At 45.8% G+C, this 25,777-nt stretch overlaps 1 protein-coding gene across 6 annotated transcripts in view; it reads left to right on the top strand.

The window, feature by feature from the left end:
* Positions 1–25,777, top strand: part of NARS2 (asparaginyl-tRNA synthetase 2, mitochondrial) — a 90,983-nt gene that overhangs the window by 22,497 nt on the left and 42,709 nt on the right. For all 6 annotated transcript variants that reach the window (XR_012667523.1, XR_012667522.1, XM_075126304.1 and 3 more), the window contains 2 exons: positions 1,562–1,662; positions 23,627–23,759. Coding sequence is in view for 4 of the 6 variants with exons in the window: in XM_075126304.1 (XP_074982405.1) it covers positions 1,562–1,662; positions 23,627–23,759 (234 nt within the window). In the remaining 2 variants the exon portion in view is untranslated. The remainder of the gene's footprint in view (positions 1–1,561; positions 1,663–23,626; positions 23,760–25,777) is intronic.

The following is a 25,777-nucleotide window of genomic DNA, read 5'->3' as shown; positions in this document are numbered from 1 at the left end:
GGCTGGGTGGGGGTGGGGCTCCTCTCCCCAGCAGCTCCGGAGGGGCTGGGCCAGGCCGGGCCGGGTGACTGTGCGGCCTTAAATCGTCTGCTGCACGGCCGCGCAGCTTACAGGGAACCTAGGCAGGCACCCATAAATTGTGTGTCCCTCTCCACTCTCTCATATATGCAATTTATAACTAGTTAGTGACTTAAATACAATCACATGCCACTACTGTCTAAATCAGGGGTGGGCAAACTACGGCCCGAGGGCTGCATCCGGCCCTCCAGATGTTTTAGTCCGGCCCTCGAGATCCCGCCGGGAGCGGGGTTGGAGGCTTGCCGCACTGCATGCGGCTACGGGAAGCAGCAGCATGTTCCTCCTCCGGCTCCTACGCTTAGGGGCAGCCAGGGGGATCCGTACAATGCCCCTGGCCCAAGCGTGGCCCCTGCAGCTCCCATTGGCCGGGAACCGTGATCAATGGGAGCTGCATGGACGGCACGTGCGGACGGGGCAGTGTGCGGAGCTGCCTGGCCGCGCCTCCGTGTAGGAGCCGGAGAGGGGACATGCTGCTGCTTCTGGGAGCTGCTTGAGGTAAGCGCCACCTAGAGCCTGCACCCCTGACCCCCTCCTTTGCCCCAACCCCCTTCCCCAGCCCTGATCCCCCTCCCGCCCTCCGAACCCCTCGGTCCCAGTCCAGAGCACCCTCCTGTACCTCCAACCCCTCATCCCCAGGCCCACCCCAGAGCCCGCAGCTGGAGCCCTCACTCCCTCCCGCACCCCAACCCCCAATTTTGTGAGTATTCATGGCTCGCCATACAATTTCCATACCCAGATGTGGCCCTTGGGTCAAAAAGTTTGCCCACCCCTGGTCTAAATCCTCCTTAAGAGACAATTAAGAATCTCTTTTTGGTATATTTCCAACTTTCGGAGTTGGTTTCTCTCCCCTTCCCCCTCCAGATGTTCTGTGGGCTACTTCAGTGACAACAGGTGATACCATTTTAAATCACGCTGAGGCCCTGTCTAGACTGGAGATTAGCCCCAGGTTCTCATGCATATCATGGCTTTCCCTGTCTACATTAGGGGTTTCCATGGTGCAGCTATGCTGAAATAGGAGGTAATTGCCAAGTTAGAAAAGGCCCCAAACTGGTTTTGAAATGGAATTAGCTTGAACTACTTTTAAAACCAATTAGACAGTGCTCCTGGTGTAGACAAGCCCCTGGTGTATGGCTTTACTCCTGGAATCATAGAATCATAGAATATCAGGATTGGAAGGGACCTCAGGAGGTCATCTAGTCCAACCCCCTGCTCAAAGCAGGACCAATCCCCAATTTTTGCCCCAGATCCCTAAATGGCCCCCTCAAGGATTGAACTCACAACCCTGGGTTTAGCAGGCCAATGCTCAAACCACTGAGCTATCCCTCCCCCCATGGGAGGGATCATGGGACCTTGTCCTGTTCTTTTTTTCATTTGGATTGAAGCACCTGTAATTTTCTGAGGAGGGGCATGAATGATAAATTAGGAGCCAGGATCCTTAATTGTCGATTAATAGTCTGGCATGTTGTGTGTTCTTGACTTACAGACATCAAATAAAGTACAGGAACCTGGGGAAAACTCCCATTTCTTCAATGTTCCTGCCTTCCTGACCGTCTCTGGACAGCTCCATCTGGAAGTGATGGCTGGGTATGGAAATCTTTTTTCTTGACCTAAGGGAGTCTCATAAAACTCGGTCAGAGCTTCTGTCCAGTAGGCTTTGTTTCACATGTTCCACCTTCCATGTGCTTGCCAAACACCAAGTTGGGCATTGTTTTGTGGTCAGTGCTATAGAGTCCAAATCACTGTTTGAAGAAAGCTGGATTCCATTTGAATTCTGGAGAACGAGTCAGGGTGTAAATTTAAGATACAAACTCTCCTCCATCCCCCCTGGAAGAAGGTCAGTGAGAGGTTATCACAGAGATCCAGGCTGGGACGTGACTTTTATGTAATAACTTAGTTATTATCATTATCTGTTATTTGTCCAGGACCTTATCCAGCATCGCTTAATGGGGAAATCTGCTTCTCTTTAGGCCAATGCTGCTCCTGGTCTTTGTTTCTCTTCCTTCCCCATCCTCCTTTCTCTGTTTCTATCCCTTTTCCCGGTGTTTGTGTGCTTTCTCTCTTCTTCCCTCTGCATCTCCTTCCCTGCAGAACTCCCAGTGCTTACTATGCTTTTGCTCCCAACACCTCCCCTTTTCCAGCTGTGAAAGTAATCAGCAATTGAATAGTTGTTGATGATATTGCAGTGTTGTCATTAGCCTTCAGTGTTAACACCCCCATGAGATGTAGGGGATGTGAGAATTCACACCTATCAGTGCCACTGTTTCAGTCTCTCTGCAGACTCGGGTCTGGTCTACACTAAGCTTTCACAATGATTTAACTTAATTGTTAGATTAAACGAGTGGGTCCCCCTCCCCACATGTTGGTGTCATTCTATTGATACAAAGGTGTTTCTCTCGGGGCTTGTCTTCACTACTGGGGAGATCTACGCTGCTGCAATCAATGCAGCGGGTGTCAATTTAGCTGGTCTAGTGAAGACCCACTAAATCAACGGCAGAGTGCTCTCCGATCGACTCCAGTACTCTAGTCCCTGAGAAGAGTAAGGTAAGTCGACCGGAGAGCGTCTCCCATCGACACAGCGCAGTGAAGACACCGGGGTAAGTTGACCTAAGCTACGTCGACTCCAGCTACATTATTCACGTAGCTGGAGTAGCGTAACTTAGGCCGATTTACCCCAGTAGTGAAGACAAGCCCTCACTACAGCTGGGTTGCACTAGTTAAGTCTGTGCTTCTCCTGATTGAATGAAATTGTTGTAAAAACTGAGCAAAAGCCTCAGAAAGACAGCAGTGCGTCAGCTTACCACGCAGTGCACATTAGGAAGGTGATCCTCGTAACCATGGAGGAAAGAAACCTTTATTTTTTAATGAAAGCCTTGGTTCTGCAGAGTTGAATGTTCAGGGGCATCCTCAGAAATACACCGCCAGACAAGTCAGGTGTCTGAAATCTCTGAGTTAGAGAACAGGGTTGAGAGACTTAGGTGCTAGTGTGGTTTCTAGTGCATATTTGCTGTATGACCCTGGGCAAGAGTCACTCTTGCCTCAGTTTGCCCATTGAAGAACTGGGTATAATAACCTACTTCACGCTGCTGTTGCAAAGCTAATTGACTGTCAGTGAACAATCTCCCTCTGACAGAGTCCAGGCCAGGGAGAAGTAAAACTTGTATCGCAGCGTATATCCATTGACCGCTAAGGATGAAATCCTGATCTCAGTGAAATCAGTTGCAGAACTCCCACTCGCTGGAGTGGGGCCAAGCTTTCACCCCTAGAGACCGAGGATATAAGGTGCTGTGGAAGTTTTACTTCTCTCTGGCTTGGGCTCGAACAGCCCATCAAAGCACCTAAGGTCAGCTGAGGTGCTCATGCTAAGTTTTCACGAGAGTGGATATGCTTCGCAGGGTGTCCTTGACATGCTCTCTAACTTGCTGCCCTGACTGTTCTGACAAGAAGTGGAGCTTACTGACAGCCTAAGGCTATTATATCCTCCAGGGCAGTTGTCTGCAGGATGAGATGATGAGAGAGTTGAGAGAAGGTTGATAATTTGTAGGGGGGAGGTGTTTTTCTGCACCTCTGAAAAAGGTGGGATTTTATTTGTGTGTGTGATGAAATTACATCCATGCCCACTGACCTTTATTGGAGGACATACTCCTATAAATCAAATAAGGATGAAATGGTATTTTAACTTAACATCTCCATTAAATTAGTCTCTTTTCTCAGAATAGCACACCGCCTACTCTGGGACTAGAGAGAAAACTAATTGAATAAATACCAGGTCTTTTCTTCTAAATATTATTCCACTGGCATCATTCAGATGCTCCTCGTTATCTAAAAAGGGAAAAAATGGGGGGCCTTGTTGCACCTAGTACAGGATGTTATAGCTTCATGCTTTATTCTGCAATAACATGTTGTTTTTCCAAGCATTTTAAATAGACCAAACGCCAACTAAATTTAGCTGAGCTATATTTATTCTTGATCTATAGTTGTTCTGAGAACCTGCTCCTTTTTTTTTTTTTTTTTTTTTGGTTAAACGACATATTTCTGAGGTTTATAACCAAAATGCTATTAAATAGCTCAATCTTCAAAAACAGACCAAGTGAGAAGTCCCTGTGGGCTCAAAAATATCCATCATGGAGATGCATCATAGTTTCGTTGTGATATTAACTGTAACATAAGCGCTGCCATACTGGGTCAGACCGTGGTCCATCTTGCCCACTATTCTATCTCCATCAGCGGCCTATGCCAGAGCTTCAGGGTGGGTGTACAGAACAGAGCTATTAAGGAGTGATCCACTCATCTTCCACTTCTGGAAGTCAGAGGTTTAGGGTTGCTCCAAGCATGTGGTTGAATCCCTGACCATCTTGACTAATAGCCATTGATAGACTTATTCTCCATCTAGCTTACCTAGTTCTTTTTTCAACCCAGTTATACTTTTGGCCATCACAACATCCTATGGCAATGAGTTCCACAGGTTAATTGTGCATTGTGTGAAAATTTACTTTCTCTTGTTTGTATTAAACCTGCTGCCTATTAATTTCATTGGATGACCCCTGGATTTTGTATTGTGGGTAAGGGAAAATAACACTTCTCTATTCACTTTTTCCATACCATTCATGATTTTATATACTTTTATCATATGCCCCTTCATTCTCTTTTCTCAGCTGAGCAGCCCTAATCTTTTTAGTGTATCCTTGTAGGGAAGCCATTCCATACCCTCGATCATCTTTGTTGCCCTTCTCTGAATCTTTTCCAGTTCCACTGTATACTTTTTGAGGTGGGATGACCAGAACTGGACACAGTATTCAAGGTGTGGGCTCACTATGGATTTATATAGTGGTATTATGATATTTTCAGTCTCATTATCTATCCTTTTCCTAACTTATTGTTAGCCTTTTTGACTGCTGCTGTGCATTGAGTGAAAGTTTTCAGAGAACTGTCCATGGTGACTCCAAGATCTCTTTATTGGGTGATAATGGCTAATGTATAACCTATCATAGTATTTACATAGTTGGGATTATTTTTTCCAGCGCGCATTACTTTGCACTTATCAATGTTGAATTTCATCTGTCATTTTGTTGCCCAGTCACCTAGTTTTGTGACAGGTTTCAGAGTAACAGCTGTGTTAGTCTGTATTCGCAAAAAGAAAAGGAGTACTTGTGGCACCTTAGAGACTAACCAATTTATTTGAGCATAAGCTTTCGTGAGCTACAGCTCACTTCATCGGATGCATACTGTGGAACGTGTAGAAGATCTTTTTATACACACAAAGCATGAAAAAATACCTCCCCCCACCCCATTCTCCTGCTGGTACTAGCTTATCTAAAGTGACCACTCTCCTTACAATGTGTATGATAATCAAGGTGGGCCATTTCCAGCACAAATCCAGGGTATAACAAGAACGTCTGAAGGGGGGTGGGGGGGTGTAGGAAAAAACAAGGGGAAATAGGTTACGATGCATAATGACTTAGCCACTCCCAGTCTCTATTCAAGCCTAAGTTAATTGTATCCAATTTGCCAATGAATTCCAATTCAGCAGTCTCTCGCTGGAGTCTGGATTTGAAGTTTTTCTGTTGTAATATCGCAACTTTCATGTCTGTAATCGCGTGACCAGAAAGATTGAAGTGTTCTCTGACTAGTTTATGAATGTTATAATTCTTGACATCTGATTTGTGTCCATTTATTCTTTTACGTAGAGACTGTCCAGTTTGACCAATGTACCTGGCAGAGGGACATTGCTTGCACATGATGGCATATATCACATTGGTGGATGTGCAGGCGTTCTGTTATTTTCTTTGTTAAGCCTGTCCTGTAGTAGGTGACTTCTGGGAACTCGTCTGGCTCTATCAATCTGTTTCTTCACTTCCGCAGGCGGGTGGGTATTGTAGTTGTAAGAATGCTTGATAGAGATCTTGTAGGTGTTTGCCTCTGTCTGAGGGGTTGGAGCAAATGCGGTTGTATCGCAGAGCTTGGCTGTAGACAATGGATCGTGTGGTGTGGGCAGGGTGAAAGCTGGAGGCATGTAGGTAGGAATAGTGGTCAGTAGGTTTCTGGTATAGGGTGGTGTTTATATGACCATCGTTTATTAGCACTGTAGTGTCCAGGGAGTGGATCTCTTGTGTGGACTGGACCAAGCTGAGGTAGATGGTGGGATGGAAATTGTTGAAATCATGGTGGAATTCCTCAAGGGCTTCTTTTCCATGGGTCCAGATGATGAAGATGTCATCAATATAGCGCAAGTAGAGTAGGGGCATTAGGGGACGAGAGCTGAGGAAGCGTTGTTCTAAGTCAGCCATAAAAATGTTGGCATACTGTGGGGCCATGCGGGTACCCATAGCAGTGCCGCTGATCTGAAGGTATACATTGTCCCCAAATGTAAAATAGTTATGGGTAAGGACAAAGTCACAAAGTTCAGCCACCAGGTTAGCCGTGACATTATTGGGGATAGTGTTCTTGACGGCTTGTAGTCCATCTTTGTGTGGAATGTTGGTGTAGAGGGCTTCTACATCCATAGTGGCCGGGATGGTGTTATCAGGGAGATCACCGATGGATTGTAGTTTCCTCAGGAAGTCAGTGGTGTCTCGAAGGTAGCTGGGAGTGCAGGTAGCGTAGGGCCTGAGGAAGGAGTCTACATAGCCAGAGAATCCTGCTGTCAGGGTGCCAATGCCTGAGATGATGGGGCGCCCAGGATTTCCAGGTTTATGGATTTTAGGATTGAATAGAGACTGGGAGTGGCTAAGTCATTATGCAAGGTAACCTATTTCCCCTTGTTTTTTCCTACCCTCCCCCCCCAAGACGTTCTTGTTATACCCTGGATTTGTGCTGGAAATGGCCCACCTTTATTATCATACACATTGTAAGGAGAGTGGTCACTTTAGATAAGCTAGTACCAACAGGAGAGTGGGTTTGTGTGGTGGGGGGAGGGGGAGAAAACCTGGATTTGTGCTGGAAATGGCCCAACTTGATTATCATACACATTGTAAGGAGAGTGATCACTTTAGATAAGCTATTACCAGCAGGAGAGTGGGGTGGGGGGAGGTATTTTTTCATGCTTTGTGTGTATAAAAAGATCTTCTACACTTTCCACAGTATGCACCCGATGAAGTGAGCTGTAGCTCACGAAAGCTTATGCTCAAAAAATTGGTTAGTCTCTAAGGTGCCACAAGTACTCCTTTTCTTTCTAGTTTTGTGAGATACCTTTGTAACTCCTAGCAGTCTGCTTTGGACTTACAAAATTATTCAAGATAGTTATCATCTACAAACTTTTCCACTTTACTTTTCACCCCCTTTTCCAGACTGTTAATGAATATGTTGAACAGCACGGATCCCAGTACAGATCCTTGGGGGACCCTGCGGTTCATCTCTCTCCATTGTGACTGTTGATTCCCAACCTTTGTTTCCTATCTTTCAACCAGTTACTGATTCATGAGAGGACCTCTCCTCTTATCCCATGGCTGCTTAGTTTCCTTAAGAGTCTTTGGTGATGGAATTTCTCAGAGGCTTTCTGAAAATCCAAGTATGCCGTATCAACTGGATCACCCTTATCCACATGTTTGTTGACTCCCTCAGAGAATTCTCATAAATTGGTGAGGCATGATTTCCCTTTACAAAAACCGTGCTGACACTTCCCCAACAAATCATATCCATTAATTCTGTTCCTTATTATAGTTTCAACCAGTTTACCCGGTACTGAAGTTAGGCTCACCAGCCTGTAATTGCCAGCATCTCCTATTGATCCCTTTTTAAAAATTGGCCTGACATTAGCTACCATGTAGTCATCTGGTACAGAAGCTGCTTCTTCTTTCTCCGTTTTCCTTTATGCTGCTTTTCCTGGTGAGTGTTGTGGCAGCGGCGGCAGTATGGAGAGTAAGGAGGACTAGACCTCCCTTTGCTCCACAACAGATGTCAGCTCCTTCTGGGGGGTTCCCCAATGTTCTCAGGCCAGCAGGGAGATATAATCCCTCCAGCATGTGCTGGGTCAGCCTCAGGGCCTCCTCCCAGTGGGACGTGCTCAGTAGAGTTCCAAAGGAAGCCTCCCAGCAGGCATCTTTATCAGGTGCCCAAACTACCTCAACTAGCTCCTCTCAATCCGGAGGAGTAGTGGATCTACTCCGAGGCTCTCCCGAATAGCCGAGCCCCTCACCCTGTCTTGGAGAGTAAGCCCATCCACCCTGTGAAGAAACCTCATTTCTGCCACTTCTACTTGTAATCTCATCCTTTTGGTCATTACCCAAAGTTCGTGACCATAGGTGAGGATGGGGATGTACATTGACCTTTAAACCAAGAATCATAGAATCATAGAATATCAAGGTTGGAAGGGACCTCAGGAGGTCATCTAGTCCAACCCCTGCTCAAAGCAGGACCAATCCCCAATTTTTGCCCCAGATCCCTAAATGGCCCCCTCAAGGATTGAACTCACAACCCTGGGTTTAGCAGGCCAATGCTCAAACCACTGAGCTATCAGCATTGTCCTGGTTCCTAAGGGTTTTGGAGGAAAACCCCTGTTCCATCTACCCCATGTAGCCAAGTCCTGCCCTGACCTTCTTGGGAAACAGGAGTGGGCAGACACCTTCAGAAGTCTGTTAGTAGCTGGGGTGGAGCAAAACGGGGATGGAAGACCGGAAATAGCTCTGGAAAGCAGGGCTTATGCAGAGTATTGAAGAGAGCTTATTGAGAAGATGAGAGAGAGTGTGGTTGGGTTGAATGGGTAAAAGCAGAGGTTCCTCAGCTGCTCTTTCCAAGCATAGAGCCATAGGGATGAGCAGGCAGTTTGTTGGTAAATAGCCTTTGGGAACAGTTTTGGATATTTCTCTTTCTTCCCTGTGCCTCATTGCAAATTCTTTAGTGACCCCCAAGGTCATGCGTAGAGCTGGAACTGTATTTAGCTTTTGCTGCCATAGTATCTAGAAACTTGGTTTAAAAAAAGGTTTCAGAGTAGCAGCCGTGTTAGTCTGTATCCGCAAAAAGAAAAGGAGTACTTGTGGCACCTTAGAGACTAACAAATTTATTTGAACATAAGCTTTTGTGAGCTACAGATTCTGCAGGAACTGCTTTTACCCCTTGAGAAAGACTGACGTTGAGCACCGCCCCCTATTCACTCAGTATGATCCCACAGAAATGGCCTGCTTTTCAGTATAAGAGCAAAGTAACCTTTATAACCAACATTTTTAAATTGGCTCTTGATTGTATTTAAACAGAAGGCTGGTTGAGACCTTAACTGTAGGCGGCCCGCTATAGTTAGCCATAGCTTTTTTCCTAATTTCCTATGTATTTCCTGCTAGTTACTTTCTCTGAGGCATGGATGTTTTTTTCACACATTTTTCTGTTCAGGTTCATGTCTCTCCCTCATCACTATCGTAGTCTGTGTTTGTAAAGCACATAGCACAATGAGGTGCTGGTCAATGACTGAGGCTTCTTGGTCGTGCCACAATAGTTGTCATAATTAAGCAACCTGACTAGCATTTGTCATAAATTACAGAGACCTTACTAAAGCAGATGGGACTTCTGAGATTTTATTTGCAGCTCACCTTAGGGCACCCTTTCCCAAAAGGCTAGGTATGCCCCCCGGGAGGGTACGAAGTATTAGCTGCAGTGATGGGTGCAGATCAGCGTCTCAGTTATTCTCCAGAGCCCCAGCTTTAAGGTTAAGACTCTGACTGTTCTGGTTGCACAGAGAATCTCAAAACTGTGACCCATGTGTAACAATGGAACAATGTCTGCCTGTGTTTGCGGAGAGCCTGAAAAAAAAACAGCCCTGAGGTGTGAACTGCCCTATTCTTTTTGGTGGCTGCTCAGACGTCAGTAAACTTGAATGTCAATATTTCACTGCTCATCCGAACATGGAAGAAAGGAGTAGTATCACACTAGAAAGATCTACACTATCTGCTGGGACTGACCACTCGTTTTGGGGTAGGCTTTAACAACACAGAGCAGGGCTTCGTTTTCCAATTGGTATCATTTTCCTGAAGAAGGCTTAGCTTTCAGAAGGTTGGGAAATGCTGCCTTAAAGAATGATGAAATTCGATGCTTCTCAATTATGCAGCACATGAAAGGAGATTCCCTCCTGTATTCTCTTCATGCACATCACTGCTCTGCCTTGTACAGTCTTAAATACGTTTGGATGCAGATGCGTGAATGCTGTATAGGACCTATTCAGCACCCCTGCTGTTAAGAGTTACCAAGTGTAAGGGTAATTGGCTAATTTATCTTGGATCCTTTTAAAACAAAACTCTTCATGAAGTGTCTTGTGCAACATTTGTCTGAATCACCCTCATAACACAGACTCTTGTAATTAGATGGCAAACTAACTTCCATTAATTAGACTGGTACAGACACTTAATTGGAGCTATAAAAAGCAGCCATGACATGTCTGTTTTAATTCAATTACTGCACACTACAGTCTTGTTTGTAATTGCTCTAGTGATTTTTAATTACTTTTTTTTTTATTTGATGGGAGTGCGATTTTAGTGTTTAAAGCAGGGGACCTGGGAATTGGGACTCCTGCTCAGAGGTTTGCAACTTGCTTGGACAAGCTGTTTGACCTCTCTCTACTCATCTGTAAACTGGGGTGACATCCCTGGGGGTACAATCAGTACAAGAGATGTGCTAGGTTGACGGTCAGCATGGCGAGATGTCCTCTAGTTGAGGCACATGCTGTTGGGCTTGATGCAACGATGGTCTGAAGTAAATAGGATTAAATTCAATAAGGACAAATGCAAAGTACTCCACTTAGGAAGGAACAATCAGTTGCACACATACAAAATGGGAAATGACTGCCTAGAAAGGAGTACAGTACTGTGGAAAAGAATCTGGAGGGTCATAGTGGACCACAAGCTAAATATGAGTCAGCAGTGTAACACTGTTGCAAAAAAAGCGAACATCCTTCTGGGATGTATTAGCAGGAGTGTTGTAAGCAAGACACGAGAAGCAATTCTTCTGCGTTACTCGGTGCTGATTAGGCCTCAGTTGGCATATTGTGTCCGGTTCTAGGTGCCACATTTCAGGAAGGATGTGGACAAATTGGAGAAAGTCCAGAGAAGAGCAACAAAAATGATTAAAGGTTTAGAAAACATGACTTCTGAGGGAAAATTGAAAAAATTGTATTTGTTTAGTCTGGAGAAGAGAAGACTGAGAGGGGACATAACAGTTTTCAAGTACATAAAAGGTTGTTACAAGGAGGAGGGAGAAAAATTGTTCTTAACCTCTGAGGATAGGACAAGAAGCAGTGGGCTTAAATTGCAACAAGGGTGGTTTAGGTTGGACATTAGGAAAAACTTCCTAACTGTCAGAGTGGTTAAGCCCTGGAATAAATAAATAAAATAAAACCTAGGGAGGTTTATGAATCTCCATTTTTAGAGGGCTTTCCCTTCACCCTCCCACTTCCCTGGTTCTTGTCACACAGACAGTAAGGAGCAAAAGACCGGAAGTCCGAAGAACAGACAACACAATGTTTATTGGGGTTAGTTTCCAAGCAAGCATATTCCGAAGCCCTTCACACCAGTCGGGCTTATCTCTATACGCCAATAGAGCCTGTTCCCCATTGTCCCCAGCGTTTACCCCATGTCCCCCTTCCCAGCTCTGATGCTGCAGAGCGTTTACCTCGTGTCCCCTTCCCAGTTTTGATGCCGCAGAGCCTTGCCTGTGTCCCTGTTCCCCATTCCCATTCTCCCCCCTTAGCAAGCATGAGTCCAATTTCCCTTCCACCCACTTCCTGTTTATGTAGTAATAGTCTCAGCTATACCTTAACCAATCATTTTACTGAAATTTAACTAACCAATTATATTCCACTACCCTAATTAACTTACACCTAGCAACATTTATTGTACGGCAGACAGAAACAATTTGAGAACCAGACAGATTAACAATGGAAAAGTGGGGGCCATAAAGATAAAACATACAGAAATGAGGGTTTCACAACCATTGAGAAGTGATTTCTTGCCAGACAGGGTGATATCAAACTAAATTCTCTTTAACTGTCTTAAGTTCTGTTTAAAACTTCAGAAAAACCAAAAGTGTGAAAGAGGGGGTGGGGTGGAAAGCAACCAATTAACCCCGTGAAGTTGTTTTAAAGTACAGGATAACAGCAGCAAATTAAGCAAACTGAGGAGGAGGAGAAGGAAAAGAAGAAATGGGTATAGTTAGCTCTGAGCCAAAAGTAGGACTCCTGGGGTTGAAACAGTTGGGGACGGTTTCGGTTGGACATTAGGAAAAACTTCCTAACTGTCAGGGTGGTTAAGCCCTGGAATAAATTGCCCAGGGAGGTTGTGGAATCTCCATCATTGGAAATTTTTAAGAGCAGGTTAGACAAACACCTGTCAGGGATGGTCTAGATCAGTGGTTCCCAAACTTGTTCCGCTGCTTGTCCAGGGAAAGCCCCGGGCGGGCCGGGCCAGTTTGTTTACCTGCCGCCTCTGCAAGTTTGGCCGATCGTGGCTCCCAGTGTCCGCGGTTCGCTGCTCCAAGCCAATGGGAACTGCTGGAAGCGGCGGCCAGTACGTCCCCTGGAGCAGCTCCCTGTGCCAGCTGTATCTCAGGAACTGATTGTAGTTAGCTGAAGGCAGAAAGCAAACTCTTGCTGCTTTCCACACCTCCCTTAAAACAAACTGATTGCATCACAAAACAAACAACAGCAAGCATTTCTTTAAAGATGAACAGTGCTTGCACCCTAAGAAAAAGAAAGTGGAAGTGATGTGTAACAGCACTACCTGGCGAATGTTGCCATAACCACTTTTTTTCAGGATTTTAGCATAGTCGTTCATTTGTTTTGCATGCTGTAGGTTTTGAAACCTGCAGGATTTAAATACTTGGATCCAGACTTTTAAAGGGGCCTCAGCCGTATTTCCATTCGTACATCGGAGCAGCTGTGTGTGTAATTTTTGAGCACTGTTTTTGTGCTGCATGCAATCAGTAGAATACAGGGACTACACATAGTTTGAAAAAATTGATGCTTTAAAAAACTCTTTAAAGCCACTCCACTGCAATTTGAGGAGGGTGTGCATCCTCTCCAGCATAGAGGGTAAAGATGGGACACAACTGCTTTCATTAAAGTCGTGTTCTTTGCCCCTCTTATGATCAGGTTTTGAATGAGATCTTTGCTACATATTTTATCTCAGTTTGTGGAACATTTTGTGTCATTCCACTATGAAATGTCCCAGTTAGCTAAGACATGGGAATGGTTATTTGAACTAATGCCTAAAAACTGGTGTGCTGTCATTGCTAATCTGGAGGCTTTATTGATTTTTTAAAAAATAAAGTGATTTGATGAAAATCAAAACCAGGGAAAAACAAAACTCCACTGAAAATAAGACATCATATAGTAAATGCAGAGGAGTAGTGCTTAGGAGATCTCAGTTCTATTTGTGGTCCAGCCATAAGCTTGCAGTATGGCTTGAAGCAATTCATTTTACCTCTGTGTGCTGCAGTTTCCCCATCTGTAAAATAAGGATAATGCACAGGTGTGTTATGAGGTTAATTCGTATGTCACGTGCTTAGAGGGCCTGGGATGGCAGGTGGATGTAGAAATGCAAAGAATATGATTAATATTTATTTATTAGATGATATGAATATGCCTGGATCTGTGTCCATCTGACCTGGGTGACCCTATATTAATTTTGTTTGGTACCTCCTTCAATGTCTTTATCCCCAATTCTTTGCACCAAGTGCAGAACTGATGAAATTGTAACTGGAGAGAGCCAGGCCTCTAGGTATGGTTGTGCTATTGTTCCGGGCCCGCTCTTCATCCTGCAGCGGGTGCAGGGCTCCGTTTGCCCCTTGGCAATCACGGTGTGGGAGACTGCTGCCTGATCTGATTGACTGGTGGCAGAAGTTTGGCACTTCTCAGTCCGTGCCTGTCTAACCATCTCAGACAGCAGCTTGTTTTTGGCTGTATACAGAAGGAAGTATAGTTCTACCTTGTCACATCAAGTATTGAAACAGCAGCCACCAGCATCTCCTGCATAGGCCTAAAGCCACCCTTGCATTGCATGAGCAAATGGTCGAGGTGTATCTTTCCACGTCTATAGTTATCAGTAGAGCTGATCAAAAAGACTATATTTTACAGAAATTATTTCAAATGAATTTTTCCAATTTTTTTCAACAAAAATCCCCCAAACCTGAAAATAAATATATATATATATAAAATAATGGACTTTTTGTCACCCCAGTGTCTGTTTTTCAAATGAAGGCAGGGTGGGGACGAGGAAGAAGTTGGGGCAAAATCACGTGTTTTGCTTTTTCTCAAGTTTTTTAAAACAAATATTCATTGTAAATGTTTGTTTTCAAGAAAGGCCATTTTTCATCTTGAAAGGAGTTTCAGTTAAAGAGTGTGAGCCGGCTCCAGCCAGCAGCCCCGTTCTATCTCCTTTCCTCCCACTGACTTTCTTAGGATCAGTGGGTGCTCAGCTTCTCTGACAGCCTGGCCCTGTGTGCGTTGGCTCTGCCTGCTTGAATGAGCAGCGGCATTTAGTGCTTTGTATCCTGAAAGGTCCCACGGCCTGTCGCGAACCGCAGCATTGCTTAAAGACAGCCTCCCCTGAGTTTAGAGTGGCAGCCAGCTGGTGCCCAGTGGTTGAGGGAGGGGGAGTCTTGGCCTTGGACATTGGGGCAAAATCCTCCGTTTATGGAAAGTGCCTGGGGGGCAGGTTGGCCCTCAGTGATAAAAGCCTCACAAAATGAGCAAGGTCAGGTGAAATACAATGGAACTGTGTAAGAATGAGCCTTTTTTGCACTCCTCTTCGGCTTCCTCTTCCTCCAGAGAGGACAGCATGCTGAGGAAGCTCAGCCTCAGGTGCTTTCCCATCCTTATCTGCTGCTCCTACTCTCTCTTGACGTCATGTCTTGCTTACCACCCTTGGATTGAAACACTTTTTAGGTTTTTGATCTGACGTTTAAGAAAGGGCCTTTCATCTGGGAACAAACTGTGGGGGTGGAGGATCAGCAAAGAGAACACTATCTTTGTAGGTCACATTCTGTGTCCACTTACTCTTGTTTCAGAAAAGGATTTATTCCCACTCAGCACAGGTTGCCTTCTGGGTCAAACCTGCCCTGAAGACCCATTCCAGTGATTTCTTTGTGTTGGCAATGCACCTGCAACTTTGGGAGCACTGCAGCAAAACAAATAAGAAGTAATAAACGTGTGTATGTGTGGTCTAGTAGCTAGCCCTGAGTCAGGACTCCTGGGTCCTATTCCCAGCCTTGTCACTAACTTGCTGAGTGATGGTTATTAAGCTGACTGTGTAAAATGGCTCAGAGGTATATTTGCTTAGTTCGGTGACACAAGTAAGTCTTTATTATTCCTGCAGAGCCCTCGCTGTGAGAAGGGGAGCTGGATCCTTTCCTTGCCCATGAGTGATTAGCAGAATTGTTAACTAAAGTTGAATTGCAGCATAAAAGTCATCAATGGAGCTGGGTGGCTGAGCCCAAGTCTGCAATGTTGCTGTGCTGGTTTAAAGGTGTGCTTTTAAGCCAGTTTAAAGTGGTGTAGCTTTGGGCCTCTTATATTGGTTTAAACCTAGCTTTTACCATTTAACATGCTCCTGTAATAGTTGTTTTTTAAATCGACTTGAGTGAAACCAGCGTAACTTCTACATGTGGACAAGCCGTGAGAAAGGGAAGTGGGGATAGCCAGCCATCAGCCGCCTGGCTGCTCCCCACGAAATGGGTCAAATGGGAGAGAACCAGGAGGATTTGAGTAGCAAGGGAAATAGAGGTGTTGGAGTGGAGAGAGATGGTCATTTTCCCCGTGTCTTGGTTTCCCTTGGTCCTGGGAATATACATACAGGTCGGACTCGACTAATGATCTCTGAGTACAGTTCAAAGACCTGGATCACAAGGGCTCAGTCCTGCAAGGTGCTGAGCGCTGTGACCCCAATCCAACAAAGCACTTAGGCTCGTGCTTAACGTGGTACATGTGAGTAGTTCCATTGACTTAGATGGGGCCAGTCACATGCCTAAAATTAAGCATGTTCCTCAGCGCTTTGCTGGATCAGGGCCAGAGTGTTCAGCATCTTACAAGATTTAACATGCTGGTGCCATAGGATGTGTGCTTTGTGTGGTACAGTACAATGTTGGGCTCCAGACTGGGAGTGAATGAGAAGAGAAGTGAATGAAATCAAATAGCAGTTTTGGAGAGAGAGCAGTTTATTAAAGGTAGCGTTGCACTCTTTGCTAGTGCTGTTTTCATTCAGATAGTGTCTATTAGCTATGTGAACAGTTGGCTCCGGTGGGCTCAGTCCTGCTTTGTGTGAAATTGGCTACCGAGGGTCTTGTTTCAAAGCCTATTTTGTGTTCCTGTGGTAGCATATATCAGGACAGTATTACAGACAATAATGCCCCAGCTGCCACGCTTTGGCACACGTTAGGGTTTGTCTGGTATCTTACCCCCCCCCCCCTCGCCCCCGGTTGCATCTGAGGACATAAAAGGGCCTGATTTTCAGAGGTGCTGAGAACCATCAGCTCCCATTGACTTCAGTTGGGATTGAGGGTGCTCAGTACTTCTTGGGATTCTCCATCACTGACCATTTTTAAATCAAGATTGGCTCCGTTTCTAAAAGCTCTGCTCCAGGAATTGTTTTGGGGAAGTTCTATGGCCTGTGTTATACTGGAGGTCAGGCTAGATGGTCACAGTTGTCCTCGCTGGCCTTGGAATCTATGAATCTTATGAAAATTAAGCTCCTGATTTTCAGATGTCACTTTCAAATCTAAGGTTATGTCTGTACTGCAATAAACTCATGGCACGGAGTCCTAGAGACTGGGTCAGCTGGCTCAGGCTGTGGAGCTAAAAATAGGAGTGTAGACATTTGAGCCTGGCCTGGAGCCTGGGCTCTAAGACCCTCCCCGCACATGAGGTCTCAGAGTCTGGGCTTCACCCCAAGCCCAAATGGTAACTGGGATAAAATACAGCATGATTTTACAAAAGGTAGATTGTGCCAGACCAATGTGAGCTCCTTCTTTGAGAAGAAAAGTAATTTTTTTTTAGACAAAGGAAATGCAGTAGGTCTAATCTACTTGGATTTCAGTAAGGCATTTGATACAGTTCCACATAGGAAATTATTAATTAAATTGGAGAAGATGGGAATTAATATGAGAATTGAAAGGGGGATAAGGAACTGATTAAAAGGGGAGACTACAATGGGTCATGCTGAAAGGTGAACTGTCAGGCTGGAGGGAGGGTACTAGTGGAGTTCCTCAGGAATCGGTCTCGGTACCAATCTTATTTAACATTAACATAATGAGCTTGGCACAAAAAGTGGGAGTGTGCTAATAAAATTTATGGATGACACAAAGTTAGGAAGTATTGCCAATATTGAGGAGAGCCGGAATACCATACAAGAAGATCTGGATGACCTTGAAAACTGAGTAAAAGAAATGGGATGAAATTTAACAGTGCAAAGTACAAGGTCATGCACTTAGCGACTAACAACAAGATATTTTGCTATAAGGACTTATCAGTTGGAAGTGACAGAGGAGGACAAAGACCTGGGTGTATTGGTTGATCACAGGATGACTATGAACTGCCAATGTGATGTGGATGTGAAAAAGGCTAATGCATTCCTAGGATACATCAGGCGAAGTATTTCCAGTAGAGACAGAGAAGTCTTTATACCATTATACTAGTGCTTTGTAAGACCTCATTTGGAATACTGTGTGCAATTCTGGTCTCCCATGTTTAAGAAAGATGAATTCGAACTGGAACAGGTGCAGAGAAGGGCTAGTAGGATGACCCAAGGAATGGAAAACCTACCTAATGAGAAGAGACTCAAAGAGCTTGGCTTGTTTAGCCTAACCAAAAGAAGGCTATGGGGATATATGATTGCTCTCTATAAATGCACCAGAGGGATAAATACCAGGGAGGGAGAGGAGTTATTTAAGTTAAGCACCAATGTGGACACAAGAACAAACAGATATAAAGTGGCCATCAATAAATTTAGGCTTGAAATTAGCCGAAGGTTTCTAACCATCAGAGGAACGAATTTCTGGAAAAGCTTTCCAAGGGGATCTGTGGCGGCAGAAACCTAACTGGCTTCAAGACTAAGTTTGATAAATTTATGGAGGGGATAGTATGAGAAGACTGCCTACAATGGCATGTAGCCGATCTGCAACTGCTAGCTGCCGATATCTCCAGCGGCTGGTGATGGGATACTAGATGGGGAGGGCTCTTTCGCAGGGTGTCTGGCTGGTGGGTCTTGCCCACGTTCTCAGGATCTAACTGATCACCTTATTTACGGTTTGGAAGGAATTTTCCTTCAGGTCAGATTGGCAGAGATGTTGGGGTGCAGGGAGTTCACCTTCCTGTGCAGCATGGGGTAGGGGATACTTGCAGGTTTAAACTGGTATAAATGGTGGATTCTCTGTAACTTGAAGTCTTTAAATCATGATTTGAGGACTTCAGTAACTCAGCCAGAGATTAGGGGTACATTACAGGAGTGGGTGGGTGAGGTTCTGTGGCCTGCAATTTGCAGGAGGTCAGACTCGATAATCCCGGTAATTACAGGCCTGTAAACCTGACTTCAGTACCGGGCAAACTGGTTGAAACTGTAGGAAAGAACAATATTGTCAGACGTATAGATGAACATAATTTGTTGAGGAAGCGTCAACATGCTTTTAGTAAAGGGAAATCACGCCTCACCAATCTACTAGAATTCTTTGAGGGGGGTCAACAAGCATAGGGACCAAGGGGATCCAGTGGATATAGTGTACTTAGATTTTCAGAAAGCCTTTGACAAGGTCCCTCACCAAAGGCTCTATGCAAAGTAAGCTGCCCCAGGATAAGAGGGAAGGTGCTCTCATGGATTGGTAACTGGTTAAAAGATAGGAAACAAAGGGTAGGTATAAATGGACAGTTTTCAGAATGGAGAGAGGTAAATAGTGGTGTCCCCCAGGGGTCTGTTCTGGGACCAGTCCTATTCAACATATTCAGAAATGATCTGGAAAAAGGGGTAAACAGTGAAGTGGCAAAATTTGCAGTTGATACACAATTACTAAAGATAGTTAAGACCCAGGCAGACTGCGAGGAGCTACAAAAGGATCTCTCAAAACTGGGTGACTGGGCAACAAAATGGCAAATGAAATTCAGTGTTCATAAATGCAAAGTAATGCACATTGGAAAGCATAATCCCAACTATACATATAAAGTGATGGGGTCTAAATTAGCTGTTACCACTCAAGAAAGAGATTTTTGAGTCATTGAGGAGAGTTCTCTGAAAACATTCACTCAATGTGCAGCGGCAGTCAAAAAAGCGAGCAGAATTCTGGGAATAATTAAGAAAGGGATAGATAATAGGACAGAAAATATGTTGCCTCTATATAAATCCATCGTATGCCCACATCTTGAATACTGAGTGCAGATGTGGTCGCCCCCTCTCAAAAAAGGTGTACTGGAATTGGAAAACGTTCAGAAAAGGGCAACAAAAATGATTAGGGGTATGGTATGGCTTCCGTATGAGGAGAGATTAATAAGACTGGGGCTTTTCATCTTGGAAAAGAGACGGCTAAAGGGAGATATGATAGAGACCTATAAAATCATGACTGGTGTAGCGAAAGTAGATAAGGAAGTGTTGTTTACTACTTCTCATAACACAAGAACTAGGGGTCACCAAATGAAATTAATAGGCAGCAGGTTTAAAACAAATAAAAGGAAGTATTTCTTCACACAACACACAGTCAACCTATGGAACTCCTTGCCAGAGTGTGTTGTGAAAGCCAAGACCATAAGAAAAAAGAACTAAATAAATTCATGGAGGATAGGTCCATCAATGGTCCATCAATAGCCAGGCTGCGCAGCAATGGTGTCCCTAGCCTCTGTTACAAGAAGCTGGGAATGAGCGACAGGGGATGGATCACTTGATGATTATCTGTTCTGTTCATTCCCTCTGGGGCACCTGTCACTGGCCACTGTCAGAAGACAGGGTACTGGGCTAGATAGACCCTTGGTCTGACCCAGTAGGGCCATTCTTATGTTCTTATCACGATGGTCCTTTCTGACTTTAAAGTCTGAGTCTATGCTACAATTTGATATGTCTGGAGCCTGAGCACCACGAGCCAGAGTAGACTGACGTGGGCCAGCCACAGCCACGCCAGGAGTCTTTTATTGCAGTGTAAACATACGCTACTGGTCTTAAGGGAACTGGGAATGTTATTAATTGTATCGCAGTAGCGTCTAAGAACCCCAGTCATGGATCAGCCTCTTGTGCTTGGGAGGAGCTCCCCGTAAACATGCGCAAAGCTAGTTCCCTATTCTCCTTCAAATGCCTCCTTAAAATTTTCCTTTGCTGTGATACGTTAGGCCACTGGTGTACTGTCTATCATGCTGACCAATATTGTCTTGTTTCCTTGTGCTCCTCTGGCTGTCCGTATCCATTGGTTGTCTCTTATCTTGTAAGTGATGAACTAGGAAAATGATTTTTCCAACAGCATTATCATTTGTCTCATTCCTGGTCATTACTGGACAGTGGAAGTGCTCTTTCCTCCAAATAGTACTGTATAAACTTTTGCAACATGGAGATCAGAAGGAAGAGCTAACTGATCAATAACATGCATGTTCCTTTATTTGGAATCCTATGACGCTTTTGAAGCTTTTTAATTTTTTGTGGTCTTGGGTTTTTGGGGTTTTTTTTCTTTTTAACCCTTCTGTTTATCAGAATTAACATGAATGGAAACTTTTGTGATCAGATTTTTGTCAGCTGCACATCCTCTTTCAGTGTGTACCCTTACTGAGTTTGTCTCGGATTCCATGTACAACTCCTGCACTTCACTGCTTCGCGTGAATATCAAGCAACTCTTAATCTCTACTAGGAGAGTTTGTTTTCCTGTATGCTGCCTACCGTTAAAGATAGTGGCAGGTAAAGAATAAACCGAATGGCACAGCTAATCTAGACCCATTCTACTGTTCGTGATCACAGCTATATTCTGCTGAAGCGGGGGTGGCGAACCTGTGGCTCCGGAGCCACATGCGGCTCTTGAGAAGTTAATATGCAGCTCCTTGTACAGGCACTGACTCTGGGGCTGGAGCCAGGGGTGGCAGGTTTGTAGAGATTTTGGTGGAGCCCAGAACCCACCCCCGCCCAAACGCCGCCCACCACCTGCTCTGGGAGGGAGTTTGGGTGGGGGAGGAGGTCTGGGGTACGGGCCCTAGGCTGGGGCAGGGGATTGGGGTGCAGGTTCTGGGAGGGAGTTTGGGGATGGGAGGGGGTGCAGACGAGGGGTTTGGGGTATGGGAGGGGCTCAGGGCAAGAGTAGGGGTGAGGGCTCTGTCTGGGGCTGGGAATGTGGGGTGTGGGAGGGGCTCGGTGAGAGTAGGAGTGTGGGGGGTGAGGGCTCTGTCTGGAGCTGGGGGGTTTGGGGCTTAGAAAGGCTCAGGGCTGGGGCAGAGGGTTGGTGTGCAGGGGGATGAGGGCTCTGGCTGGGGCTGGAGATGAGGGGTTTGGGGTGTTGGAGGGGCTCAGGGCTGGGGGTAGAGGGTTGAGGGTGTGTGGGGGGGTGAAAGCTCTGTCTGGGGGTGTGGGATCTGGGGTGGGGCAGGGCTGGGGATGAGTTTGGGGTGCAGGCAGGCTGCTCCGGGACAGGGGCCAGAGAGGAGGACTCCCCCCAGCCCTTTCCCTGATGGCAGCAGTGAGCTCTGGGGGAGGAGCCCCCCTTTCCCGCCCCTCCAGCAGCATACTCACCCCCACCACTGTCACGGCATGTGCTCTAGGGTCCCTCTCAGGCCCAGGAATCTCCCCCACCTCCCCCGTGGTGGGTGCCGGGGGGTGCTGTGTGCCCCTCCCCTGCTGTTGCCCTGACTGTAGTCTCACTGGGGGTGAGGGATGGGGCTGCCCCTTGCCCAGCATGGGGCAGGAGTGGTGACTGCCGGCGTGGGGGCCCCCTGTGCTGGTGGAGGGTCCCGCCAGAAAAGGGAAGGGTCTGAGGTGGAAGGGCAGGCTCAGAGTCAGTCTGCCCTGCCAGTGGAGATGGGAGTTGCTGTAGGGAGGCAGCATGGAGCTGCAGGGCAGAGGTGGAGGCAGGGAGGCTCGCAGTGGTGGGCCGGGGGCAGCAAGCGGGGCCCGGGGGCACTCGGGAGGTGCGGGGGGGGGGAGGGGTGAATATGGTGGAGCTGGGCCCCTGGGCTCTGAATATTGCTGGTGCCAAGGCACCTCGTGGAGATATAACTCACCGCCCCTGGCTGGAGCTACAGGTGCCAACTTTCCAATGTACCAGGAGGTGCTCACTGCTCAACCCCTGGCTCTGCCACAGGCCCTGCCCCCACTCCACCCCTTCCCGCCCTGTCCCCTAAGGCTGCCATGCCCTCGCTCCTCCCTTCCCCCCCCCAAACCTCCTGCATGCCACGAATCATCAGCAGGTGTTGGGATGGAGGGGGAAGTGCTGATCGGCAGGGCTGCCGGTGGGTGGGAGGCGCTGGGACCGGGGGGCAGGGAACTTATTCGGGGGGTGCTGACTTATTACTGTGGCCCTTTGACAATGTACATTGGTAAATTCTGGCTCCTTCTCAGGCTCAGGTTGGCCACCCCTGTACTGAAGTGTAGGGGTGGGAGTGACAAGGCTGTTTAAGCCGCTGGCCTATTGCTGTGAAGCTCTCTCCTGAATTAGAACTTCCATGAATCTGGCAGTCTTCAGATCACAATGGAAAACTTGCTGCTTTGAATGTAACCTTCCCAGGATAAAAACAAATTAAACTGAAAGGAGTTGACTTTCGGTAGGAAGAATTTTCATGGAGGAAGATGGTGATCTGGAAGGCCCTCAGTTTCCATGCTAATGAGTGTGGCATAAGAGAGAGAAGAGATTAAATAGATTCCATGGAAGGCTGTTGGGCAAATACCAAACAATTAGGAGACAAGCTTTGAGCACATTTAAGTCACACAATGCCCCAGATGGGTCACTGGAAGTGGGGATTGAATGTGGGACCTATGGCTCTAAAAGAAGGAGTCTCTTACTCCCTGAAATGAATAAGACCCGGGTCTATTTATCTCAAAGGCTGTTGCAGACCTGTAAATCTCTGTGGACCAGCCATTAGAGGGCGGCAGAGAGCCACACTGTGTAAGAGAAGGTTACAGCGATACTACAAAATATTTCCTGTTGCTGCTAGCACCTGTTCAGCTGCATCGGTGATGGGAGCCCTCATGTCTACCAGACTGCAGTAGCTTGAGGCATTTTTACCACTACTATGTCAGTTAAACCTGTTGAAGAGCAGGTGTGAATAACATGGTCGAACAATAGTGTCTGGCAGCTGGAGCTTTGTCTGTCCTGAGCATTGTGATGTGCCAGCATCACATGCCATATGTTATCTGAATGAGGCTGACTCAGTAACAAAGAGGTGGGAACTGCCTCACTTATCTCAGTGTGTTATCTCTGAAGCATAATGATGGCAATTTTAAATGACAGTGCTGATAACTGTTTCGCTGAATCAGTTAATCAGTTTAACAGAAAGATCCCAGCTACTCTGGGATTGTGGGAGGAAAATGGGATTGTAGGTGGAGCTTGGGTAGAATGTACCCATCTGTGCTCCCCGTTCAAAATCTGCCGTCTTATCTTGTGTCTAAACTGCATCTTGTTTCTTTTTGCATTGCAGTGCATTTACACAGGTGTTCACCTTCGGCCCAACCTTTCGAGCCGAGAACTCTCAAAGTCGCAGGCACCTGGCAGAGTTCTACATGGTAGAAGCAGAGATGTCTTTTACTGAAAGCCTCCAGGACATCATTCAGGTAGGTACCAGTTTGTGTGTGATTTTAAAGGTATTGGAGCTTTCTCCTCCATTCACTGTGTTCAGCCTCACGGGCAGTGGAGTTGAACCTCCTATCTATATGTATATACATCTCCCCACTGTATTTTCCACTGAATGCATCCGATGAAGTGAGCTATAGCTCATGAAAACTTAAGCTCAAATAAATTTGTTAGTCTCTAGGGTGCCACAAGTACTCCTTTTCTTTTTCCTATCACCTACTGTAATCTCTCTAGATAAATCAGGAGTTATACTGAAGAGAGCTAAGCATTTAAGCTCTCTGTGAGCAGAGGAATGGCCATTGAGGGGAAATGAGGAAGGATTTGAGAAAAGGGCTGATCCAGTGTGTGAGCCATTGGCCAAACAGAGATATCTACGACGTGCTCCAGGACAGCGCTAATTTTTAATACAAAGGAACAACCTGCAGAGATTACTATTCCCAGCGTGTAATATTCCACCTTGATTTTAGCAGAAGGCTGGAACATGTAATCACTGCTGGTCTTACCTGCGTACTAAAGCTGAGATGAGAGCCATTTTGCACAGATGCCACCCTCTGGCTCTCAGAAAGCACAGTTTACACATTGCTGTCCTAGTTGTTCTGACGACCCCACCTCCTGGGGCTTGTGGGGAAGAGTCAGTCTAGAGGAAATAGAGAATTAGAATCTTTCAGAATTTCTCAGGTTGTGCAATTCAAAAATAATTCAAAGTTCTGAAAGGTTTATGGGTTTTGCTCTGTTTAGGGGGAAGGAAAGAACTTTTCCCCTTTGGCTTTGAGAATTTTTGTTGTTGTTAAATGTCTTGCAAAATCCTAATTTCTCTGGGTTCTCCCCTCCCCCCTCAATCTCTGACCACCATCAGCAGCTGTGAGAGAAATTCTTCTTCCTATCACAGTGGTTTATTCTACAGGTCACATTCGGGATTGCAAAATACTTATTCTTGTGATGTTCTTATTTAAAGAAGTAGAGTTCCTGTTTCTTGAAATCACTGGGCAAGCCATTAAAAAATATCTGAAAGCTGCACTAAGGCCTCAGTTAAGTTTCTGTTTCTCCATATGTTTTTAGAGAAACTGATCTAAATGCAACACCCTTGCACAGCTCAGTGCACCGTGCAGTTTTTCTGTTGAAAGTTTGTTGTCACTGGGTTTAGTGCTTTACAAAGGATGCCCAGTTGAAAGCCCTGGCAACTAATGGCCAAATTTGCATGCGTGGGTGTTTCAAGTTAGGTTTCTAAATCCATGTCTTGGTACCAAAATACAAACAGCCTGATATTTCCGAAGTGTAGACTACCTGCACCTCCCATCAATGCCAGTGACTGGGAGTTTTGGTTGCTCTGTTCTATTGGATATCAAGCCATTTGTATAGGGGCGTCAACATGAATACACAAGCCTTACTTCAGGCTCCTGCGTGTGAAAATTTTGGCCTAAGTCCTGACACTGCCCTATTGCCACTGAGGCTGACCTCTTACCCAGATGGGCTGGCTGTGTGTGTGTGTGAGAGAGAGAGAGAAAAGTTCAGGATCTCTGTCCATTCTATCCTTGACCTCTTTGATACAAGCAACGAGGACTAGTTATTGCCAGCACAGGAGTGGTGGCTTTGGGGCTGTAGACGCCTGCCCACTAGGAAACAGACTGAGATGGCAAAACTTATTTCGCATAAGCCACCAATAGCTCATAGCACTTTTCATTCAGTATCTCCCAGGATGTGATAGTTTTTTTGCTGTCATCCTGTAATGAAAGGTACTGTGTTGCATTACACAGTCCCCAGAGCCGTCCCACAATGTTGCCAACTCTTGTGATTTTTATCCCCCGTCCTGTGGTACTCAGCCTCTTTTCTTAAAGCCCCAGCTGCGGGAGTCATATGATTACATGAGACTCTCAGCTTTCATTTAAAAACCAGTCAGTTCCTAGTCCTCAAAGTCATGGAGAAGAGCTTGAAAACATGACCCAAGTCTAACCTGAAGGGTCAAAATCCAGAAGCCAAATAAAAAAGCACCCAAAATGTA

The sequence above is a fragment of the Caretta caretta genome, chromosome 1, assembly GCF_965140235.1.
Source record: "Caretta caretta isolate rCarCar2 chromosome 1, rCarCar1.hap1, whole genome shotgun sequence".
Lineage (NCBI taxonomy): Eukaryota > Metazoa > Chordata > Testudines > Cheloniidae > Caretta > Caretta caretta.
Note: the sequence above shows the minus strand (reverse complement) of the source record. Positions and strands in the feature narration are given on the sequence as shown.